The 20,572-nt window shown below is 45.4% G+C and overlaps 1 protein-coding gene across 3 annotated transcripts in view; it reads right to left on the bottom strand.

Moving 5' to 3' along the window:
* Positions 1-500: 500 nt before the first annotated feature.
* Positions 501-20,572, bottom strand: part of LOC119460614 (MFS-type transporter SLC18B1-like) — an 83,467-nt gene continuing 63,395 nt past the window's right edge. For all 3 annotated transcript variants that reach the window (XM_049673107.1, XM_037721636.2, XM_049673108.1), the window contains 5 exons: positions 14,175-14,263; positions 13,491-13,586; positions 13,325-13,399; positions 12,821-12,914; positions 501-822 (listed from right to left, as the gene is read on the bottom strand). In XM_049673107.1, coding sequence (XP_049529064.1) covers positions 739-822; positions 12,821-12,914; positions 13,325-13,399; positions 13,491-13,586; positions 14,175-14,263 — 438 coding nt within the window. In that variant the 3' untranslated portion in view covers positions 501-738. The remainder of the gene's footprint in view (positions 823-12,820; positions 12,915-13,324; positions 13,400-13,490; positions 13,587-14,174; positions 14,264-20,572) is intronic.

Raw genomic sequence — 20,572 nt, 5'->3', positions numbered from 1 at the left:
AGGTGCAAATGTGAGGGTGGAGTATTAACGAGATTATGAGCCAAAATGGTTTGTGATTAGTTGTTTGAATTTTGGTGGGTCACGCTCTGTAACGATTAATTCGGGTAAGTTGTTTCATTACTCTATGGCTACAGGAAGAAATGATTTGTTAAATGCGGTGGTTCTACCAAAAAGAGGTTGGATGCTCATAGAGTTGAATAGGCGGCGTGAATAGCGGGCGGGACGTAGTAGTAAGGAGCCATGCAAGTTTGGGAAGCAGTAATATAATTTATTAAATAAGCAGAGTCGAGACAGTTTGCGTCTTACGTCTAGAGATTGCAGTTCTAGCGACTCCCTAATACTATACTCATGAAATGAAAGCTCCGTGAATCAGCACTGAAATACGCCACTAAGGCCTAACCTGTTTATTAGCATTCCACACCCAAAGCTTGACTGAAGTAGCGATGCGAACGCAGTAGCCGTGAATACCAAGAAAGTGAAAGTGACAAAAGTTCCATGTCGAGCAAATGAAATTTTATTCGGGAGTCCGTCTTCTGGCGCGTCACGTATTTCGGGACTGTAACGTTTATTTATCCTTGGCTAGTAATAAAAGAAAGTTGCATAGCGTTTACGCTCTCTATGTAGTAGTTGCGTCACGTAGCAGTTTTCAGCAGAACAGGAACAAAACTGGTTTGTTTTCTACGCCATAATTATAGGTGTTTGACACTTCGGCTGCGGCAGCTTATACGAGGGAGTGTCTCACATTGTGTCCCAGCTTAACCAAAGTGTCTTTTTCACGTTTCGGCAAATGGAATGCATCCACAGCCCGAAGGCAAACGGCATCTGCAAGAAAATAGGAAATATATAGACAATCTGTCATTTCCGTACTAAGTATCCAACAGTGCGCGGAGTGCAGAGAAGGAATGATCTCTTAAACGTCATGTCGGTTAAAGCTTTCTTTCATTATACCTATTTTTTTTCTTCCCGGCGTACGCCGATTACTGATATAACAATTTATTAGCGTTATCGGCTGTCCCTATAGTGAATACCAATGCACAAGAAATGCGGCTTTAAAATATGGAATTAAATACCGAATATTCCACCATTGGTGGCCATAAAACAATATAACATCAAATAAAAGGCGATGCAAAATTGAATTTTATTTCGTCAGTTAACTTCTTCGAAACTAACAAAACGTGTAAGTTTGTTGCAGCTCTTGGTTGCTCTAGAACGGGTGCTATAGCATAGAGTGATGAACACTATCCATTGCTATTTTGTATCGCCGGCGCAGGCTGCAATACTCTATTAACATCCTATATTAGCCCGCACTCAGATGTTTCTGGAATTCAATAGTACTTTCTAGATCAAATACAGAGGTACCGCCTCCCCCCCCCCCCCCCCCCCCCCCCCAAAAAAAAAAAGAAAGAAAGAAAGACAGTATTCAAGTCCTATTGGTGTTTCGAGTGTTCGCACGAACCTAATTACCCAGTGAATACACGATATCAGTGCGATATCAAAATCTAATGTATGAATACATCACTAGTACCGGTGTCACACGCAGACTTCTGATCGCTATTGGGGTTGATCCTGATCGGATTTCTGGATCGCAATCAACAATAGGTCACTGCTACATGGTCCAACGATTCGGATCGAGTTATTGTCGTCTGCTGATCGTCGGCGAATCTGAGAATTGCATAATGCCTTGTCTGCAAATTAAGGGGCCAGATTCACAAAGCTTTTCTTTCCTAAGTGCTTTTTGCCATTGGCCGGCCACGTTAGATAATAATATGTCTTGCATCCGGATTGGCTGAAATTCTTTATTACGAACAATTCTAGCGTAAGAAGTTTTTGTGAATTCAGGCTCAGATTTGCAAAATTTGGCTGAAAGGTAGACAGCTTTTCATCATCCACCGGGTTGCGTCCATGCGTCCCGTTTCCATAGAAACATTGATGCTGCGCTGGTCATGTGCTGCTGGTTACGTCCACCCCACCGTGCTTTTCAACGCGTTGCCTCGCATTTGCAGTAACCTGTTTCCTTTTGTCTGCAGAAGTAGTTATGCTGCTTGTTGCGTGAAGAACATTGTTAGCAAGATGTTTGTTATGCTGGGTGAGCGTATTTTGCACGTGTATCACTCGTATCACCACACAAATGTTTTATTTGGCACGGCTCGAACAGTGTAAGGCGCTTTTGGGATCGTTTTGGGAAGGTTGTTTACCTCACTGTATATACACGATGCATGCGCCTGGGCCGGTTCGCAAGTGCCAGTTTTACTTGACGCGTTGCTTGTCATGGCTAAAACACTCTTGTTGTCGCCTGTGTCTGTGTCTTTATCAAGTGTGTGATCCTGTACTTTTTTTCTGTGCAATTGCCAATGTACACAGGAAAAATGTTTTTTCTTTTTTTTTTGTATTGAACCACTGCTTCCTATGTGGACAATTAAGAAAAGTGGCTCAAATCTAGCAGGGAATTGCAATAAAAACAGCTCTGATGGCATTCTTTTTCCCATCTGTATGAGTAAATTCAGCCTTGCTTGGATTCTCCGAGAAGCTTGGTGGTCTTTCCAGTAAAATGGTTGCGATCCACAAGTTCATTACGTCTGTATGTACGGCATGCTTAAAAATGAAATATTGAAAATCTTGCGCTCCTCTATAGACGACGTAGTTGAACATTTTAACAGCCAAAGGTAAACCAGGATCGAAAGCATGGCTGTCGAAGCCGATACCAAAACATAGCTAAACCACGTGTCCAAAATCACGGAAGACAATATTAGCGGTCTCACCAGCCGCTCGGGGCGCTGGCGGCACTGCAGTAGCTCGGCCGCAGGGTCTGCTCTTTACCTACCGATATGTTTCTCTATGCCTCAACACCGGTCATCAGTGTGGGGAAAGGAGGAGAAGGGACGGAAGAAAGGAAGAATTGCGCATGAAGTGCTGAAATTCCGTGCCACAATCCACAATGCGCCTTATGTACAGTCGACCGATTCTTTAACAGTACCGTGCTAGCGGCGGCTAGCCTGCCAGTTAGCGGCTTCTAACGGTGCGAGGCGATGGTATCAGCAAGGACTTGTTGATCTCTTTCTGATCTTTCTTGCTCTTGCTGATCTCGTCGCCTCGCGCCGTTCATCGGCCGGCCAGTCGACGCTCACGCGGTACTGTTAAATAATGGGTCGGCTGTACATGTGAGATACGTTCGCAGCATTTAGAAAGCGCAACGAAGCGATCCTATGAGGGACGTATACGATGGGCGCGTTTTTTTTTTTTTTAATTTGGGCGAATTGTGCACACAGAAGGGACAGATTCTCCCTGGATCCGAGGGATAATCACTGGTGTCATTCTGGTCCCTGGGTAAGGAGGATGGGTATCAATGATAATATAAGAAGAGGGAAAACTATTTACCTTTGGTCAGGTTAGCCCTATTTATTTTTGTGAACAAAAGCGCACCTTGAAACAAACGGTATGGCTTGCACCGTATCGTACTTACGCCCACCGGTATACTGAAATGTTTCTGCCAGACCTTGAGATGGCAGTCTCTGCTCTCGATGTCCAAAGCGGTTGTCGAGCTTAACGAACAGCAAAATGGCTTCCCAACGTGGTAAAGCTGACCAGATATGTGGGAAATGGCTCTACCGCGTTTCCATGTGTGTGTGCTGCGAGCCGTTCATCTGAGTGCGTTTGAGGACACGTAAGCAATGATTGTGGGCATCTTCGCTTCCAAGAAAGATGGGAACAGTTTTCAGCTTTTACAAGAAATTGAAGTACAGCAGCGCAGATTAGCTGCGCAGCGCTGCGCGACCTTGAGATGCCCCTAATACGGCACAATTGGTTTTTCGCACATTCCTTGAAAGGAGACTAAAGAGAAAAACGATTTCTTTTGGATCAGTCAATTACAATTCTGCAAAATCAAAAACGCCACTCTTACCACGATAAGACGCTAAGTAAGCTAGAAAAAGCGCAATAACAAAAGACGGGTTGCGACTCCTCCTTGAAATTACCGGACCAGTTTGCTATGACGTCATGGACTTTGACACCGTATTCCATGGTCTAGTTAATTCTTTAGCCATAAAGATACACTGTGTTTTAAAGGAGCCAAAGATTGAGCATGGCCAGTTTCGGGAACTTTGACGGGGACAAAGCGGTCTAAATACGATAAAATCCGTGAAGTCACAGTGACGTTTGGACGTTGACGATTCGGCGCGAAATTCAAAAATTAGGACTTTGACCTTCATTTTCTCCTCTAATAATCAACCTAATAATTCAAAATTAACAACAACATAGTTTTCAAATAACGCTTTATCCGTCTAAACTGATTTAGTGTTTTGTTTTAGTGTCTCTTCAAAGGTCTCAGCCTTCTGGAAGGTACTGTAGTACAGATAGTGTAGCGAAAGAGGAATGGTAAGATGTTCGTTAGTAATCTCAAACCTCTGCTATTATACCCATTCTTACTTTTATTAAATGCGAATGATCTATTTGCCTAGGGGGAGCCAAGGTCAGACGTTAGGCGGTCCGATGTCACATATTGTCGCCGGTGCGCACGCTCGCTGGCTATTGGCTCGGCTTCATTTTGCTACACGCGCATGCGCGCGCTCTCCCACGTGCTCTCCCATGCACGCCGTTACTGGCTTGGCGCCTCCTCTCCTCGCTCCCCTTTCCGGTACGAGTGTGCGTGATACGAATAGATGTCGCGCGGTGCTGCTAGCTGCGTTACGTTGCGCGTACGCTTCTATTCGGAGTTACAAGAATAAGGCCTCGAAAGTATCAAGCGGAAGAAGAGAGAGACTACCAAGGTGTGCGATGCGTGCCGAAGCGGCGGAGGCAGGAAGCAAAGTGACGGGCCAATGAGGTACGCGCGGCCGTGGACCTCGAGCAACGAGATAAGTGACGCGCGGCCGAAGAACAGCGGCACGCCGAGCGAACGGCCGCTGAACAGTCGCCGAGACCAAGCCTGGCGCCCATTGGAGAACCGCCACTTGCGGGACGCAGACACCTACCTTCAAAAGAACTTTGTCGAAGCGGAATTTGACGCGGCGTTTAGCCTCTGCGACGGCCTCTGGCTCCGATCGTACTTAGTCAGGCTGTCGCGCCCCGCACATGTGGCAGTCCTCGAGTGAGTGTTTCCCCATGGCCTTGCGCCATGTGCAGGCGAGAAGTACTTCGCATTGACTTAGTTAATCATTGAGGATGGTTTATGCCGACATATTTTCCCTATTCACCACTGGTACATCTGTGTCTGATAATAATAATAATCAGCCTATAATTAACTACACTGCTGGACGAAGGCCTCTCCCTGCGATCTCCAATTACCCCTATCTTGCGCTAACTGATTCCAACTTGCGCCTGCAAATTTCCAAACTTCATCACCTTACCTAGTTTTCTGCCGTTCTCGTGCGCTTCCCTTCTCTTGATATCCATTCTGTAACTCTAATGGTCCGCCGGTTATCCATCCTACGCATTACATGGCCTGCCCAGCTGCATTTTTTACTCTTAATGTCAATTAGAATATCGGCTATACCCGTTTGCCCAATGATCCACACCGCTCTTCCTCTCTCTTAACGTTAGGCCTAACATTTTTCGTTCCATCGATGTTTGTGCGGTTTTAACTTGCTTCCGAGCTTCTTTGTTAATCTCCAAGTTTCCGCCCCACATGTTAGCACCGGTAGAATGCAATGATTGTACACTTTCCTTTTCAACGACAGTGGTAAGCTCCCAGTCAGGATTTGGTAATGCCGGCCGTATGCAGTCCAACCAAATTTTATTCTGTAAATTTCTTTCTCGTGATCAGGGTCCCCTGTGATTAATTGACCTAGATAAACGTACTCCTTTACATACTTTATAGGTTGACTGGCAATCCTGAATTCTTGTTCCCTTGCCAGGGTATTAAACATTAAGTTTGTCCTTTGCATATTAATCTTCAACCCTACTCTTACACTTTCTCGGTTAAGGTCCTCAATCATTTGCTGTAATTCTTTCCCATTGTTGCTGAATAGGACAATGTCATCTGCAAACCGAAGGTTGCTGAGATATTCGCCGTTTATCCTCACTCCTAAGCCTTCCCAGTCTAACATCTTGAATACTTCTTCTAAGCACGCAGAGAATAGCATTGGAGAGATTGTATCTCCTCGCCCGAATCCTTCTTTGATAGGTACTTTTTCATTCTTCTTCGGCAGAATGAAGGTATTCATGGACTCCTGTAGATATTTCCAGAGATGTTAACGTATGCCTCCTCTACTCCTTAATTACGTAATGCCACCATGACTGCTGCTGCCCCTACTGGTCCAAATGCGTTTTCAAAATCTATTAAAGCCACACAGAGAGGTTGATTGTATTCCGCAGATTTATGAATTACCTTATTGATGACATAAACATGATACATTGTAGAATATCCCTTTCTGAAGCAAGCCTCTTCTCTTGGTTGATTCAAGTCAAGTGTTGCCCTGATTCTATAGGATATTATTATGGTGAATATTTTATAGTATACTGAAAACAATCTAATGGGCTTATAATTTTTCAATTCTTTAACGTCTCCCTTCTTATGGGTTAGTATAATGTTGGCATTCTTCCAGCTGTCTGGTACACTTGAAGTCGTGAGACATTGCGTATAAAGGACCGCAAGCTTTTCCAGCATGACATACCCTGTATCTTTGATTAAATCGACTGTTATTCCATCTTCTCCTGCTGTTTTTCCTCGCGACATGTCTTGCAAGGCCCTTGTAATTGCATCGCTAGTAACAGAAGGAGCCTCTGTATCCTGTTCATCACTACTTGCGATGAATTGATAGCGTGGCTGTTCTGGGCATGTCAGCATATGATTCTTCTGCTACTTTTACTTGATCGTCGAAATCGCTGATGATATTACTCGTCTTATCTTTTCCTGCATACATAATGTCCTCTCCTATGCCTAGTTTTCTTCTCACTGATTTCATGCTGCGGCATTTTTTTTACTGCTTCCTCAATCTTTCCGGCGTTATAATTTTGAATATTCCTTAGTTTATGTGCTTATCAGCTTTGACAGTTCAGCGAACTCTATCTGGTCTCTTGAGTAAGACACTTTCATGATTTCTCGCTTCTTTATCAGGTATTTGCTACTTGGAAGAGTTTACGTACTGGTTGCCTGGGTGCCTTACTTTCGACTTCAATTTCTGCTTCTGAAATCAGCCTAGTTACGCTTTCGTTCATCACCTCTATGTTATCTTCATCTTCCTGTTCTAAAGCGGCATATTTGTTTGCGAGCACCAGCCTGAATTCGCCTGCTTTTACCCTGACTGCTTCTAGGTTGGCTTGTTTCTTCTTGACTTTTCTCTTCAAATTGAGAGAAATCCTATGCCTCAATAACTTATGGTCACTGCCCTTTACTCTGCCTAACACTTCTACATCCTGCACTATACTGGGATTGGCAGAGAGTATGAAATCTATTTCATTTCTTTTTTATCCCTTAGTACTTTTCCAGGTTCAGTTCCTGTTACTGCACTTCCTGAAGAAGGTATTCATTATTCGGACTCTATTCCTTTTCGCGAACTCTACCAACATCTCTCCTCTAGTGTTGCTATGCCAATTGCTTGTTCCCGAGCCTGGTTACCCGACTTTTGCACTGAAAACGAGTTTGTTCCCGAGCCTGTTTACCCCACTTTTACACTGAAGTTGCCCATGCATGGCTGCAGTATTCTGAGTTTGCGCCTTTCTCGTTGCTAATTCAACATGTTCATAAAACTGGTCTATTTCTTCATCATCATGCCTGGAGGTTGGAGCTTAGGCTTGTACTATCTTTAATCTATACATATTCAGCTTTATTACGACGACTGCTACCCTCTCACTAATGCTGTAGAATTCACAAATGTTGCCCGATATGTCCTTATGGATTAGAAATCCTACCCAATATCCTCTCTTATCTGGAAGACTTCTGTAGCAGAGGAAGTGGCTGTTAGTCAGTACTGTATAAACCTCACCAGTTCTTCTAACCTCACTAATGCGAAAAATATCCCATGCAATGCCTGATAATTCCTCAAAGAGCCATGCTAATGCTAGCCTCACGCGAGAGAGTTCGCGTGTTAAACGATGCCAGATTCAGTTTCCAGTGGCGGCTTGTCCGGATCCAGAAATTCTTAGCTCCATCTGCTGCGTCACAACTCTGACCGCCGCCTTGATCAGGCGCTCCGCAGCCGCTGGGGACTGAGGGCCACAGGTTAATTGCAAGAGTCTTGAGGGAGGTAGTGGCCGAACACTGCACTGAAAGCCGAACTCCTGTTCTCGTGAGGGAGTGTCTTTGTTGAAGCTTAGTGGGCCTTCCTAATTTGGTTGCACCTGGAGAAGTTCAGTCCAACTGGCTCTTGGCATTTTAACGTGACAGCGTGAAGGGCTCTGTGTCACTGAAAATCCGGCGTCGGCGTCGGCATCGGCGTCCGCGGCCGAGAAAAGTCATCCCGCACCACCCCGACCACGCAGGCCCCCCGCGTGGCGTAAAGCCGTTAATTAACTAATTGAAGTTCTCAAAGTAAAATGCGTCATAAAAATCGTAAAGTGCGATTTATTCACAACCTAGAGACATGATAGCGTGGGATTGTAATTTCAATATACGAGAAAAGTTAATCCAGTTAGAAGGAAACTCAAACAAAAACCCTTTTCCAGCATTTCTACCATTCATATAGCGGCGCGCCCAGGTATATTCCGTACAAAACACCATCCAGATGGCGTTCCCCTCCTCGGCGGCGTAAAACGGCAGCGGCGCGCAGAGGGGAAGGTGGAGAAAAAAGAAAGCTGCAGTTGCCGGGAAGCCTGACAAGCATTCAGGTATCTTTGAATAATATCGCGTTCCACTCTCTAAGGCGAAGCTTAAGAAAGGAGTTAAGAGGTTTTCTCATTTTTTTTTTTTTTTGCGGTGTCATGCGTCCCTCCAAGCTTGAAGAATGTAGTGGACTGGATGAGGATTCGAAATTATGGAGTGAAACCGAAATATTCTTTATCGGTTTTGGTTCAAGGGGAAAGTAAGCAATCCGAAACAACTGACGTCAGGCAAAGTGTGAATTAGCGCGTATTTCAGGAGTCCGCATAAACGCTTATCTCAGGCAGGCATAGTGCGCGCGATAGCCGGTCGAGCGCTTCACTAATCTAAGCCGGCCGCTCGGTGCACTAGCAGATCGGCATCATAGCAAAATCCAGGGCTTGCGCGCTAAGAGCTTATCGTGTCATTTTTTTACAGGTACAACGCTTCGTTACCGAACTTTTATCCTTCGTTCGCGTTCGTTTAAGTTCGTTTTATCGGAACAGCGGTCTCGAATTACGGCGAGTACCCACGATGATGTGCTGATTCTAAGATAATGCTTAGTGCCTTGACTCAAGGCACTGAGTATGATCTCAAAATTAAGAATTTATTTATTGAGAAAAAATAATACTGTTTTTATCGTTACTTTGCTTCGAAAATTTTCGCTTGCGAACCAAAACAGTTATGAACCGTTACGGATAATTTTTTTTTTTCGTTTCGGAGCAGAACCGGAACGGAAATTTTTTCAGTGGAACGAAACTAAAACCAGAACGAAAGACACTTCGTTCCGACACCCTGATTTTCGCAACTTCGCCGAGAACGTTACCAAGTGTACGAGCTTACAATGCCTAGAACATTAAAAAGAAATGGCACCTTACGGTGCCATAGATGGGCCTTGAAGTTAGAAGGGCCTTCAAAGACATGACCAGGAGAAAAGCTCCTGGAGAAGATGGAATAACAGTCGATTTATTCAAAGATGGAGGAGATGTCATGCTTGCAAAGCTTGCCGCCCTTTATACGCAATGCCTCATGACTTCAAGTGTACCAGAAAGCTGGAAGAACGCCAACATTATACTCATCCATAAGAAGGGAGACGTGAAAGATTCGAATAATTATAGACCCATTAGCTTGCTTTCAGTAGTGTACAAAATATTCACCAAGATAACTTCCAATAGAATTGGAGCAACACGTAACTTCAGCCAACCAAGAGAACAAGCTGGCTTCAAGAAGGGATATTCTACTATGGATCACATCCATGCCATCAATCAGGTAATAGAGAAATCTGCGGAGTACAATCAACTTCTTCATATGGCTTTCATAGATTATTAAAATGCATTTGATTCAGTAGGGATACCAGCAGTCATAGAGGAATTGCGTAATCAAGGAGTACAGAAGGCATATACGTTAACATCTTGGCAAATATCTACATAGATTCCACAGCTACCTTTGTTCCCCACAAGAAAAGTAGAAAGTTACCTACCAAGAAAGGGGTCAGGAAAGGATACACAATATCTCCAATGCTATTCCCTGCATGCTTAGAAGAAGTATTCAAGATCTTAGATAGATTGGCAAGGCTTAGGAGTGAGGATCAACGGCGAATATCTCAGCAACCTTCGGTTTGCAGATGACATTGTCCTATTCAGGAACAATGGGAACAAATTACAGCAAATGGTTGAGGACCTTAACCGAGACAGTGTAAAAGTGGGGTTGAAGATTAATATGCAGAAGACAAACGTAATATTTAATACCCTGGCAAGGGAACAAGAATTCAGGATCGCCAGTCAACCTATAAAGTCTGTAAAGGAGTATGTTTATCTAGGTCAAATAATCACAGGGGACCCTGATCATGAGAAATAAATTTACAGAAGAATAAAATTCGGCTGGACTGCATACGGCAGGCATTACCGAATCCTTACTGGGAGCTTACCACTGTCGTTGACAAGGAAAGTGTACAATCATTGCATTCTGCCGGTGCTAACATGTGGGGCAGAAACTTGGAGGCTAAGAAAGCTCGAGAAAAGAGCGACGGAACGAAAAATGTTAGGCGTAATGTTAAGAGACAGGAAGAGAACGGTGTGAATCAGAGAACAAACGGGGGTAGCTGACATTCCAGTTGACATTAAGCGGAAGAAATGGAGCTGGGCAGGCCATGTAATGCGTAGGATGGATAACCGGTGGACCATTAGAGTTAAAGAATGCATACCAAGAGAAGGGAAGCGCAGTCGAACACGGCTGAAAATTAGGTGGGTTGATGAAGTTAGGAAATTTGCAGGCGCAATTTGGAATCAACTAGCGCAAGACCGGAGTAATCGGAGAGGGAGAGGCCTTCGTCCGGCAGTGGACATATGGGCTGAACATGATGATGATGAATGCCGGTTATCGAAATATTGGTATTTTTATTTTTAACTAATGCTTCCAGCTCTCGTGTATGCTTTTTTGTTTAGCATTATTGTTTCTAATATTTGACTCTACCTAACTACAGTCGAAACTTACTAAAACATGAACTCTAGCCGCTGTTTGAGGTAGTCAGATTGATTTAGTATAGAATACAAGTCAGTATTAGTATAGTAGGCAATGAACAAGCAGTTAAGCTGGCTTTAGAGCCACTGGCACCTATTGCCTTCTCGCCATCAGATGCCACGAGTCACCTCAGCGGCCTTGCGCAACAAGTTATGCAGGACAGCTTGATGATCATGCGAAATCGTCTTTGCTGTAAAACATTGGCTCTCAGCTGCGCTTCTGTGTGAACCTCAAGATGTACGGCACTCTAGACGCACCCCTACACTGCTTCAGTTTCGAGCTAGGAAGCCTACACACCCTATTTATTACATCGCCTAGAGAAAAGGGCATCATCTGAGTGCCTGCACTGCAGCACAATGGAAGCTTTTGGTGAGCACTGCCTCGTTGAGTTCCTGCAACATGCCAAGCAGCGAGACATATTTAGCAGTCGGTGATGATGGTGACTGATGATGATGAATATGCCATTAATGTTTTTGACACATTCCCACTCACGGGTATTGACCAAGAGTCTGGCAGATTTCACATATGTGATAAATGAGTAACTTCAGAAATCTATAATTTTGATAAATAAATAAAACGAGTAAATTCCAAGGCGAATCAGCAAACTGTCATTATAAAAGAACACAGAAAAAAAAGAAAATGTGAATATATATATTCATAAGCGAGGCAATGAGGGAAGAATGAAATGAGTCATACGATTAACAATGAAATTGGTTTCATTCACCAATAAATGGCTTTATGGCGATGCATACATCCATGTGTGAGTGTCCAAGCACCGAAGCTCCGAAAGACAGAAGCACCGAGGAGTTCAATTGCAGGCCGAGCTGTCGCATTGCAATTTGCAATGTCCTTTTTCTCAGAGAGGAGAAACGCCGGCAGTCCAGTAATTAATAATAAATCGTTTCTAATGTGTTATGAGCACTTTATGCACTTGGTCCTCATCTCTACATTATCAGCACCGTGAGTGTGCCTTTCTTATTTTTCGTCTCACTAGACGCATCATCAGCAAATACTGTGCCTTCTCTGGGCACAAATAGCTTGGACCCGGGTCAGACCCCAACAAACCGAGATTGGCTCTCAAGGCTCTACGAGATCTTCTCGTAGACCATGAATAGGTGAATGTCTTGTGAATGGTAGTTAATGTTCATTTTTAATTTCCTCTGTGTTCGCATAACCTGTTTCGGTTAGTGTTGTTCTTGTAGACTAATAAACGTTTCTCTTTTACTTTCTTCGTAATATGCGGACTCCCTCCAATAGTGTTTTGCCTATGACGTTGACGTATATCCATGACGTTGGGATAGCCGGCCCTACTTCTGGTTATACTTCCCTTTTTTTCATATGTTTTTATAAACAAGTAGAGGATGATATATAGGCTGGCGCTTTATCGCGTTCATTTCTTTTTTAGTCAACGTCACAAATTGCTCTGCGCAACTACGCACCGAAATCCAAATACTCATTTAAATCCTATGCAAAACAAAGCATAAGAATAGCTCCTAAATATGATAGAGTTGTTTCTTAGGCTGTTCTGTTAGTTTGACATAATAATGCATTTGGCGGACTGGTATTTACCCAAAATAGAAGAATGCCGAACATGACCATGGTGCCATCTCTGAAGCCGACTGCCTCAACGATGTAACCAGCAGTAGGTGGCGTGAAGATTGCGCTACAAAATAAAAGAAAAAATAGAACATCATGTTAATCAAAAATGTAAAGACCCGACTAATATGTTCGAACTTTTATGGGGTTTTTCTAATTATTTTAAATAAATCTTTTGATGAGCATCTTACCATTATGTAGTTATTTCTACCGGCCATCATTTGTAAAGTGTCCACGTATCTTGTTATACGCGTCTATTAATTAACATCATAACAGTCAGATTAACGCATGTGTACTTCTTGTGTTCGTATCTTACTCACTTGTGACACTACTAGAGTGAGCTATTTTTATCTAATTCATGTTGTAAAGGAATTGGTCATTTCACTTCGTTCAAGCACTTAAGGCGCAATACTTCTTAGTTATCTCTTTGAGCATGAACGCTTTTGTGCACAGGCATTTCGCATGCAGAGTACTAACCCGACCATTTGGGATAAAATAGTGGAGCTCGAAACAAATGCGCTTGTACCAATTTCTTCCGGATAACCGCATTCTCTGAATTAGATGGGAATATAAAACAATCATGTTACATGGCACTGAGCATTGCAGCTACGCGATTGTCGTGACGAAGGATGGGCTCACTTACAATGCGACCTTGTAGGCGTTACAATAGCAACAGGTAAAAAGTGTTGCAGCTGAGAAGCCGACGCATACTTGAGAGAGGTAAATCAGCCAAAGAGATCTGTAATGAAGGAAGCCACGTGTACTGTGCAATAAATTAATAAATTTATACATGCTTTATAGGTTATTGCGGGTGTTTCAATTAACTAATAAAACTTTACAAAAGTGTGTGGGCATTTCTTAAGCACTTCTTCATTTGCATATCATATCATACGTGTGCGTTTCTTCTTAATCATCGCATAGAAATATCATCAGCGAGGACGATGCCTGCTGTGACGTAACAGTTAGGCCGACCTGATATTGAGCCCGAGAGACATGGCGAAGGCCCCAGGCACAGTCCTCGCTAATGCTGCGTCTACTAACACGAAGAATATGAAACGCACACTCAAGATGCCGATAATATACAGAAGAGGAAGAAATGCATAATAATTGCCCACAAGTTGTGCATCTTGGTCGTTTGAGGCCAACTGCTAATTGTTCATAGTCGATTTGAGGTACACAATCTTTAGATGGGCAATAAGTTAGATGATTACGTAAAATTTTAAATATTCGTTTAAGGGCATACGTTTTAATGTGAATGTTGTAGAGCATTCTCAGAAACACCCAAAGGTTATTTAATGGCGTTATCGTTTAAGAGGTTCTTACTTACGGGCTCAATGGAAGGAATGGAGCTGGACCAACAACAAAGAAAGATATGCTGCCCACGAACACACCGAAGAATTCGAAGAATGCTTCTTGCTGTGTAGAAGATAACGAAGGAAGCAAACGAACGAGACATGGTAGTAAAATGTAAGCTTTGCAACATTTGTAGCGCCGGACGCGTCCGCCCAGGCGCCCGGGCCGCTGTATCTTGAAAGCCATCTGCGGCAGGGACAGAGTTCGCCTTTCGTTGAATTTTCGCGGCTTAGTTCGCGTTGATGCGAGCCCAGCCAATGCCACCTAGAAAAAAAAAAACGTTCAGGCCCACTCACTCTTCCGGCCGTGGGCTGTGACGTCAGTCAGTCTTGACCGTCGTGTTTGACCGCACAGACGTGCCTATGCCTGCTCACGCCGTTGGAACAGCTGCATTACTAAGCTTCACGAACCCTTTCAAGTTCTGCTGGTGCTGTTCTTGGCGAGTGAAGAAGACCGTGTCCGTCTGTGTGTGTGTGTGTGAACTGAGGCATGGATGTGTGATGCGCTTTGTGCACGTGATATTCACGTAGTGTACGACTGCAAACTCGCACGACGGGGCGATGCTGCGTGCCCAACTGTCGCGGCAACTATGACAACGGACCGAAGGTTCGCGTGTTCTCCTTTCCAAAGGACGACCGAAGGGCGAAATGGGAGCGTGCCGTTCGCCGAGACGACATCGACATCCGTTCTCTCCGTGATCCGAAGGTATGTGCACATCCATGCTACATGCTTATGCGTCATTCCTAAGGGCACCATCTCATAGATGTCGCGTTCCTCCCCCAAAATAGTGATCTTGTGTGCACTTCGGAGTTGGCGTAAGCCTTCGCATTAGAAAATTTTTAGCTGAGCGTTGCTGACGCTCACCAGCGCGATGATGTAGCGTCCCGAGACAGTGATGGGAACTGCATGGATTTCGCGTTTTGGACGAACGCGTCTGCCGCGACGCGGTCAGCGTGGCTGCAAAAGGACGGTGTAAAAAAGTAGGCGCACCTTTACGCTCCACTGAATCAAAGTCATAAGCCGTGCGAGATATGCGTTCTACGTTACACCGCTCATACCTAGAACTCGTCGAAATAAAGCAATAAACGCACGTAGCAGTGCATTATCAAAATGGGTGTTTTCCCTTCCGTGTCGATAATATATCGCTAAGTGCGCATAGCCAGCATAGCACCGCGAGCTTCTTGTAACAACTCTGATTACTTGATTGAGAAAGGGGAAGGTCTGCTGGTGTGTGCACTCGTGCATCTGTTTTGTACATAGTATTTCTTACCAGTGGTCCAACCACTAGTTCGCGGTACTATGCACCATTCTTCGCCTAACTGCACCAACGTTTGCCTAATTTGTTTTCTTGAAATAAGTAGTAGTGCAAGACAGCCGAATTTAGATGCCAGTAGACACCTCAATGCCTTCCTTGTTTCATGCCGTAGTAGATAAGGGGCGTGCGGAGCAAAAAGCCTGTGATAAAGCGCTTTCTTAAATGGTTTTCCGGTGTATGAGCTCCATTTCAAGCCGCAGTACCTTAGAAAAACAACAACATACACCGATCCAAGAACCGGCAGGACAATAGAAGCTCCCATGGGGGCTACTCGGCTTACTCCGGACGCAGTCCCGACAATATTTCCCAATGCCCCAAGTTATTTGAGCTGACTACGCACCAGTGCGAGAGGGGCCAGACCAAAAGAGAAAACGCCTAGAAGCACTCCACCTAGAAGAAGCCATTCGACAGTCGATCGCACTGCATGAAAAAGAAGAGAGCCGCAATAAGCTGACGTCGTACGAGGACCTCGTATCGTGCCTGCAGGGGTCTCGGCCCCTCTACCTACTGGACAACAGTTAAAGCAGAGAGTGCTGTACTGTTCGTGCACATAAGTGGCGAAGATCCACCAGGCGTCGAAAGATCTGTTATTGTTAATAGGAACATGGAAATTACGGCCTTCTGGAGGAAAGTAAAAGTGCCTGCCAAGGACCTCCTCATCCCAGCTACGCTGAACGATCTGCGCTGCCTTCACACCACACTTGACCGTATAAGCAGTTTCAAGGCTCCAGACGTTTGCGACAAGGAGGAAAAAGTCTTCACAGCCTCCCGTGCTCTCGCTCGCTCGGTCAAAACGCGTGACGTCACGGCGGCAGTGAGTGGGCCTGAACTTTTTTTTTTCTAGGTGGCATTGGCCCAGCACGAAGGCCAATTCGCTCGTTACTGTTGCCGCCCTTACTCACTCCAGCTTTTGGACAGCGAGTTTCCGCGGTCATCGAGTGAGATGCGTTCATGTTTGCTTGTGCGCTCGTGACACCATGCTTGTTAATTTAGTTAGCATGCTTATGCTTACGAGTTTACACGGCCGATAAAACTACTATCGTGACTTCGTGTAGCTGTCCACTAATTTGCTATCGCAGTCGATGCTTTGCCTTTCGGGCAAAACGGAGACTTTTTTCTCTTGCAAGTATGCTCACATGACTGGTTACTTGAAGGACATGTATGACCTAACAGAGTTTCAATCGGACTGGTACCACCTCTTGATAAATTTCAGTTTCAGTTTATTCAGCATTCTTTTTCACACAGTGATATGTTAAAATACAAGTTGCTTGTCGATGCCACTCATTTAAGTGCAAACCTTTTTGCAGTTTTTTTTTTTGTGGTGCGTCGTGCGTACATCGTGATTTATAAGTCCTTTTTAGGTCATCAATATGTGATGTATTGGCTAGTGGTTGCATGTTTCTCGCATATAGTGTAATACATAATGCAATGAATACCATGTCAGAAAAAAAAAAGCGGTTGTTGCCTAATGTTTAGAGCTTCGGGCAGCTGCGCTGGGGGGCCGAAGTTCAAAGCCCACCACCGGATGTGCTTCATTTTTCTTTTTTAGGTGAATGCGAATATACTCAGCAACACCCCGAGCAGCGACCGACCGACCAACCCAGGCGAAAACATGGAATGGTAGGAAAATAAATCTTCGCTTTAATATTTGTGCGCAGGAGGTACACAGCTGGTTGTGGCGTGTTAGTGTCCTGGTACCGCGGCGCAGCAAGCCGAAAGGTTTCACCTAGGCGCTTTTTGAACCTCGCTAGCGCAAGGGGGTCAACGTCCATCCGAAGCAGCGATATATAAGCGAAGGCGCGTACGTCAGTGGCACCATGTCCACAAGAGACCTCGACTTGCTATCGAAAGTAATTTCATTCAAAGTATTATAAGACCCTCTATATTTTCCTCACACCCTCTCACGTCGACGTTGCTATACATATCAGGGGACATGAACTGGACCACGATTTCTGCTTTAAACCCGTCGCACAGTTGCGTGAAACCATACTCCCAAATATATCATATAGCGCTACTTTTTCTTCTTCTTCTTCTTTCTGGGGTTTTACGTGTCAAAACCAGTTTTGATTATGAGGCACGCCGTAGTGGAGGGCTCCGGTTTAATTTTGACCACCTGGGGTTCTTTAACGGGCACTACAACGCAAGCACACAGGCGTTTTTGCATTTCGCCTCCATCGAAATGCGGCCGCTGCGACCGGGATTCGATCCCGCGATCTCGTGCTCAGCAGTGCAACGCCTTAGCTGACTGAGCCACCGCGGCGGGTCGAGCTACTTTTTAACGCGAAAGCATTAAGGGCCCCGTGTCGCAGAAAATCCGGCGTCGGCAACCGACGTCGGCGTGCGATGTCGGTGGGTGGCGGAGAAAATCATCCACAACCACCCCAACCACCCCGACTGCGCAGACCCTCCACGTGGTGCAAGGTTTTGGTGAACAAAAATTGAATTTCTCACAGTGAAATCCGTCAGAAAAATGGTAAAGTATGACTTTACTATTCGGCGTCAGATTCGCCGTCGGATTGTTTACCAATCGGCGTCGGATTGTAATTTGAATGTACGAGAAAACCTAATTCTGCTACGAGGAAATTCAAACACAAACCCATTTTCCAGCATTTCTACCAGACCTACAGCCGCGCGTTCGGGTACTTGACTTTCGAAAATGATATCCAGATGGCGCTCGTATCCTAGGCAGGTCAAATTGAGACTTCGCCTGCTAATTCGTTTTGGACACGCGCGCGCGTCGGGGCAATAGCAAACAATTAATAAAATAATAAAGAAATAATAAAGCCTTCATATTTAATATAAAACCTTATATTGCCCCTGCAAAACGCCTTTCCAGCAATGCATTTCTGCTTAAAAGTGAAGCCGACTTTAAGGGTTTCTGTGTAAGCTTGGTCTTTGTAAGCTGGCTTTCCCATGTTCAGTGTTGCAGTGAATGAAGACTACTTGCCGTATGCGAACGATGCGATGCGAACGGGTCCCGATAACGCTATCGCGTTCTACTCTTAAAGGCGAAGCTTGTAAGCGTCCTCCATTTTTTTGCATTATTCCACTGATAATTCTGCACACACTCCTCGTCCGCAATCAATATATGTGACATAGTTGCGCCTTGCTTTTGTGTAACACGGAATACGCGTTCAACCCAGAATACGTATTTAGGCGATATTTCTTGGAAATCAGCCAAAATTTTTTACAGTGAACTATTTTTACAGCTCACGAAAATCAAGTTCATGCTAGCAGAATTGTTATTTGGGCTGATTGGTGCATCTTGCCAAACAGCGGCTGCTTTTTTTTTTCTTTTACAGCGTCACACAGAGTTAAACCTCTTTCCTGTGGCTCCGTTGTTCGTCCTGCTTCGCGGTGGTAAAATAATCTGCGGCTTGGGCATTTCAAGCTTTTGGGCGTAACTACTGTAACATGTGGCTCTGCCTATTTTTCACCCGGAAGAGGACAGTTAACACTGCATTGAAATATAGGGCTAAAGTCGTCTGCGCTACCGGTGTTTCTGCTGACAAAACTATCTTTCACGTTTCTTCAGTATAGCCTTAGTCGGTACTTTATTATTGCGATAGCAATTAAATGGACACTCAAAAGCAGATTTCTGCCGTCGGCGTCGCCGTCGCCGTGAGGTTCCGTATGACGTCAATGGAGATGAAATCGTCGCCGCACGCCGCCGAACGCTGTATGTGCGAGTGAAAGGGAGCAAGGGACGCGCGCTTTCACGGGGAGCGAACGCACGTCGGAGAGCAAACGCGCCTTCTGCGCCGTGCTCCCTGAAGGGCTGCAGAATTAAGCGCCTCTTTCCTCCTTTACAATCACCATATACAGAGAGCAAACGCGATTCTTGCGTCGCGCAAAAGGCAGTGGGGGGACGGGAGGGAGGGAGGGAGGGAGGGGAGGCGACGTTTAGCTGCGGCACCAAATGCGTATTTATATAAAAAGTTGTCGCAGTTTCACCTGAAAGGCGAAGCATCAATTGCGATAGCAAACTTGTAGAGAGCTATACGGAGTAATGATATTAGCTTTATCAGCTGTATAAACTTGGACATGCAGCAACATCGGCAACACGCAGAACTGTTGAAGACGCCATCGGCGTTTTGCCCGCGTTCGCTCAAAATGCGTGCGGCGTTGGTGACTGTTGCCGGAGCCTATGATATAAATAGGCACTGCGTGCCGCAGCTAAACGTCGCCTCCCTTCCCTCCCCCTCCCCCACGGCCTCTCGCTCGTCGAAAGAAGGCGCGTTTGCTCTACATACATGGTGATTGTGAAGGAGAACAGAGACGCCTACTTTTGCAGCCCTTAAGCGAGCACGGCGCAGAACGCGCGTTTGTTCTCCGCCGTGCGTTCACTCCCCGTGAAAGACGCGCCCCTCGCGCCCTTTCACTCGCACATACAGCGTTCGGCGCGCGGCGACGATTTCTTCTCCAAATGACGTCATACGGAACCTCACGGCGACGGCGACGGCGACGGCGACGGCTACGGCGACGGCGACGGCGACGGCGACGCCGACGGCAGAAATCTGCTTTTGAGTGTCCATATAATTGCTATCGCAATAAAAAAAGTTGTCGCAGTTTCACCTGAAAGGCGAAGCATCAATTGCGATAGCAAATTTGTAGAGAGCTATACGGAGTAATGATATTAGCTTTATCAGCTGTATAAACTTGCACATGCAGCAGCACCGGCAACACGCAGATCTGTTGTCGACGCCGTCGGCGCTTTGCCCGCGTTCGCTCAAAATGCGTGCGACGTTGGTGACAGTTGCTGGAGCCTCTGATATAAATAGGCACTTGGTGCCGCAGCTAAACGTCGCCTCCCTTCCCTCCCCTTCCCTCCCCCTCCCCCACACCCTCTCGTGCGTCGGAAGAAGGCGCGTTTGCTCTACATATATGGTGATTGTAAAGGAGGAAAGAGACGCCTACTTCTGCAGCCCTTAAGCGAGCACGGCGCAGAACGCGCGTTTGTTCTCCGCCGTGCGTTCACTCCCCGTGAAAGCGCGCGCCCCTCGCGCCCTTTCACTCGCACATACAGCGTTCGGCGCGCGGCGACGATTTCATCTCCA

This window comes from Dermacentor silvarum, chromosome 8, assembly GCF_013339745.2.
Source record: "Dermacentor silvarum isolate Dsil-2018 chromosome 8, BIME_Dsil_1.4, whole genome shotgun sequence".
In the NCBI taxonomy this organism is placed as follows: Eukaryota; Metazoa; Arthropoda; class Arachnida; order Ixodida; family Ixodidae; genus Dermacentor; species Dermacentor silvarum.
This window is presented reverse-complemented; position numbering and strand designations above follow the sequence as displayed.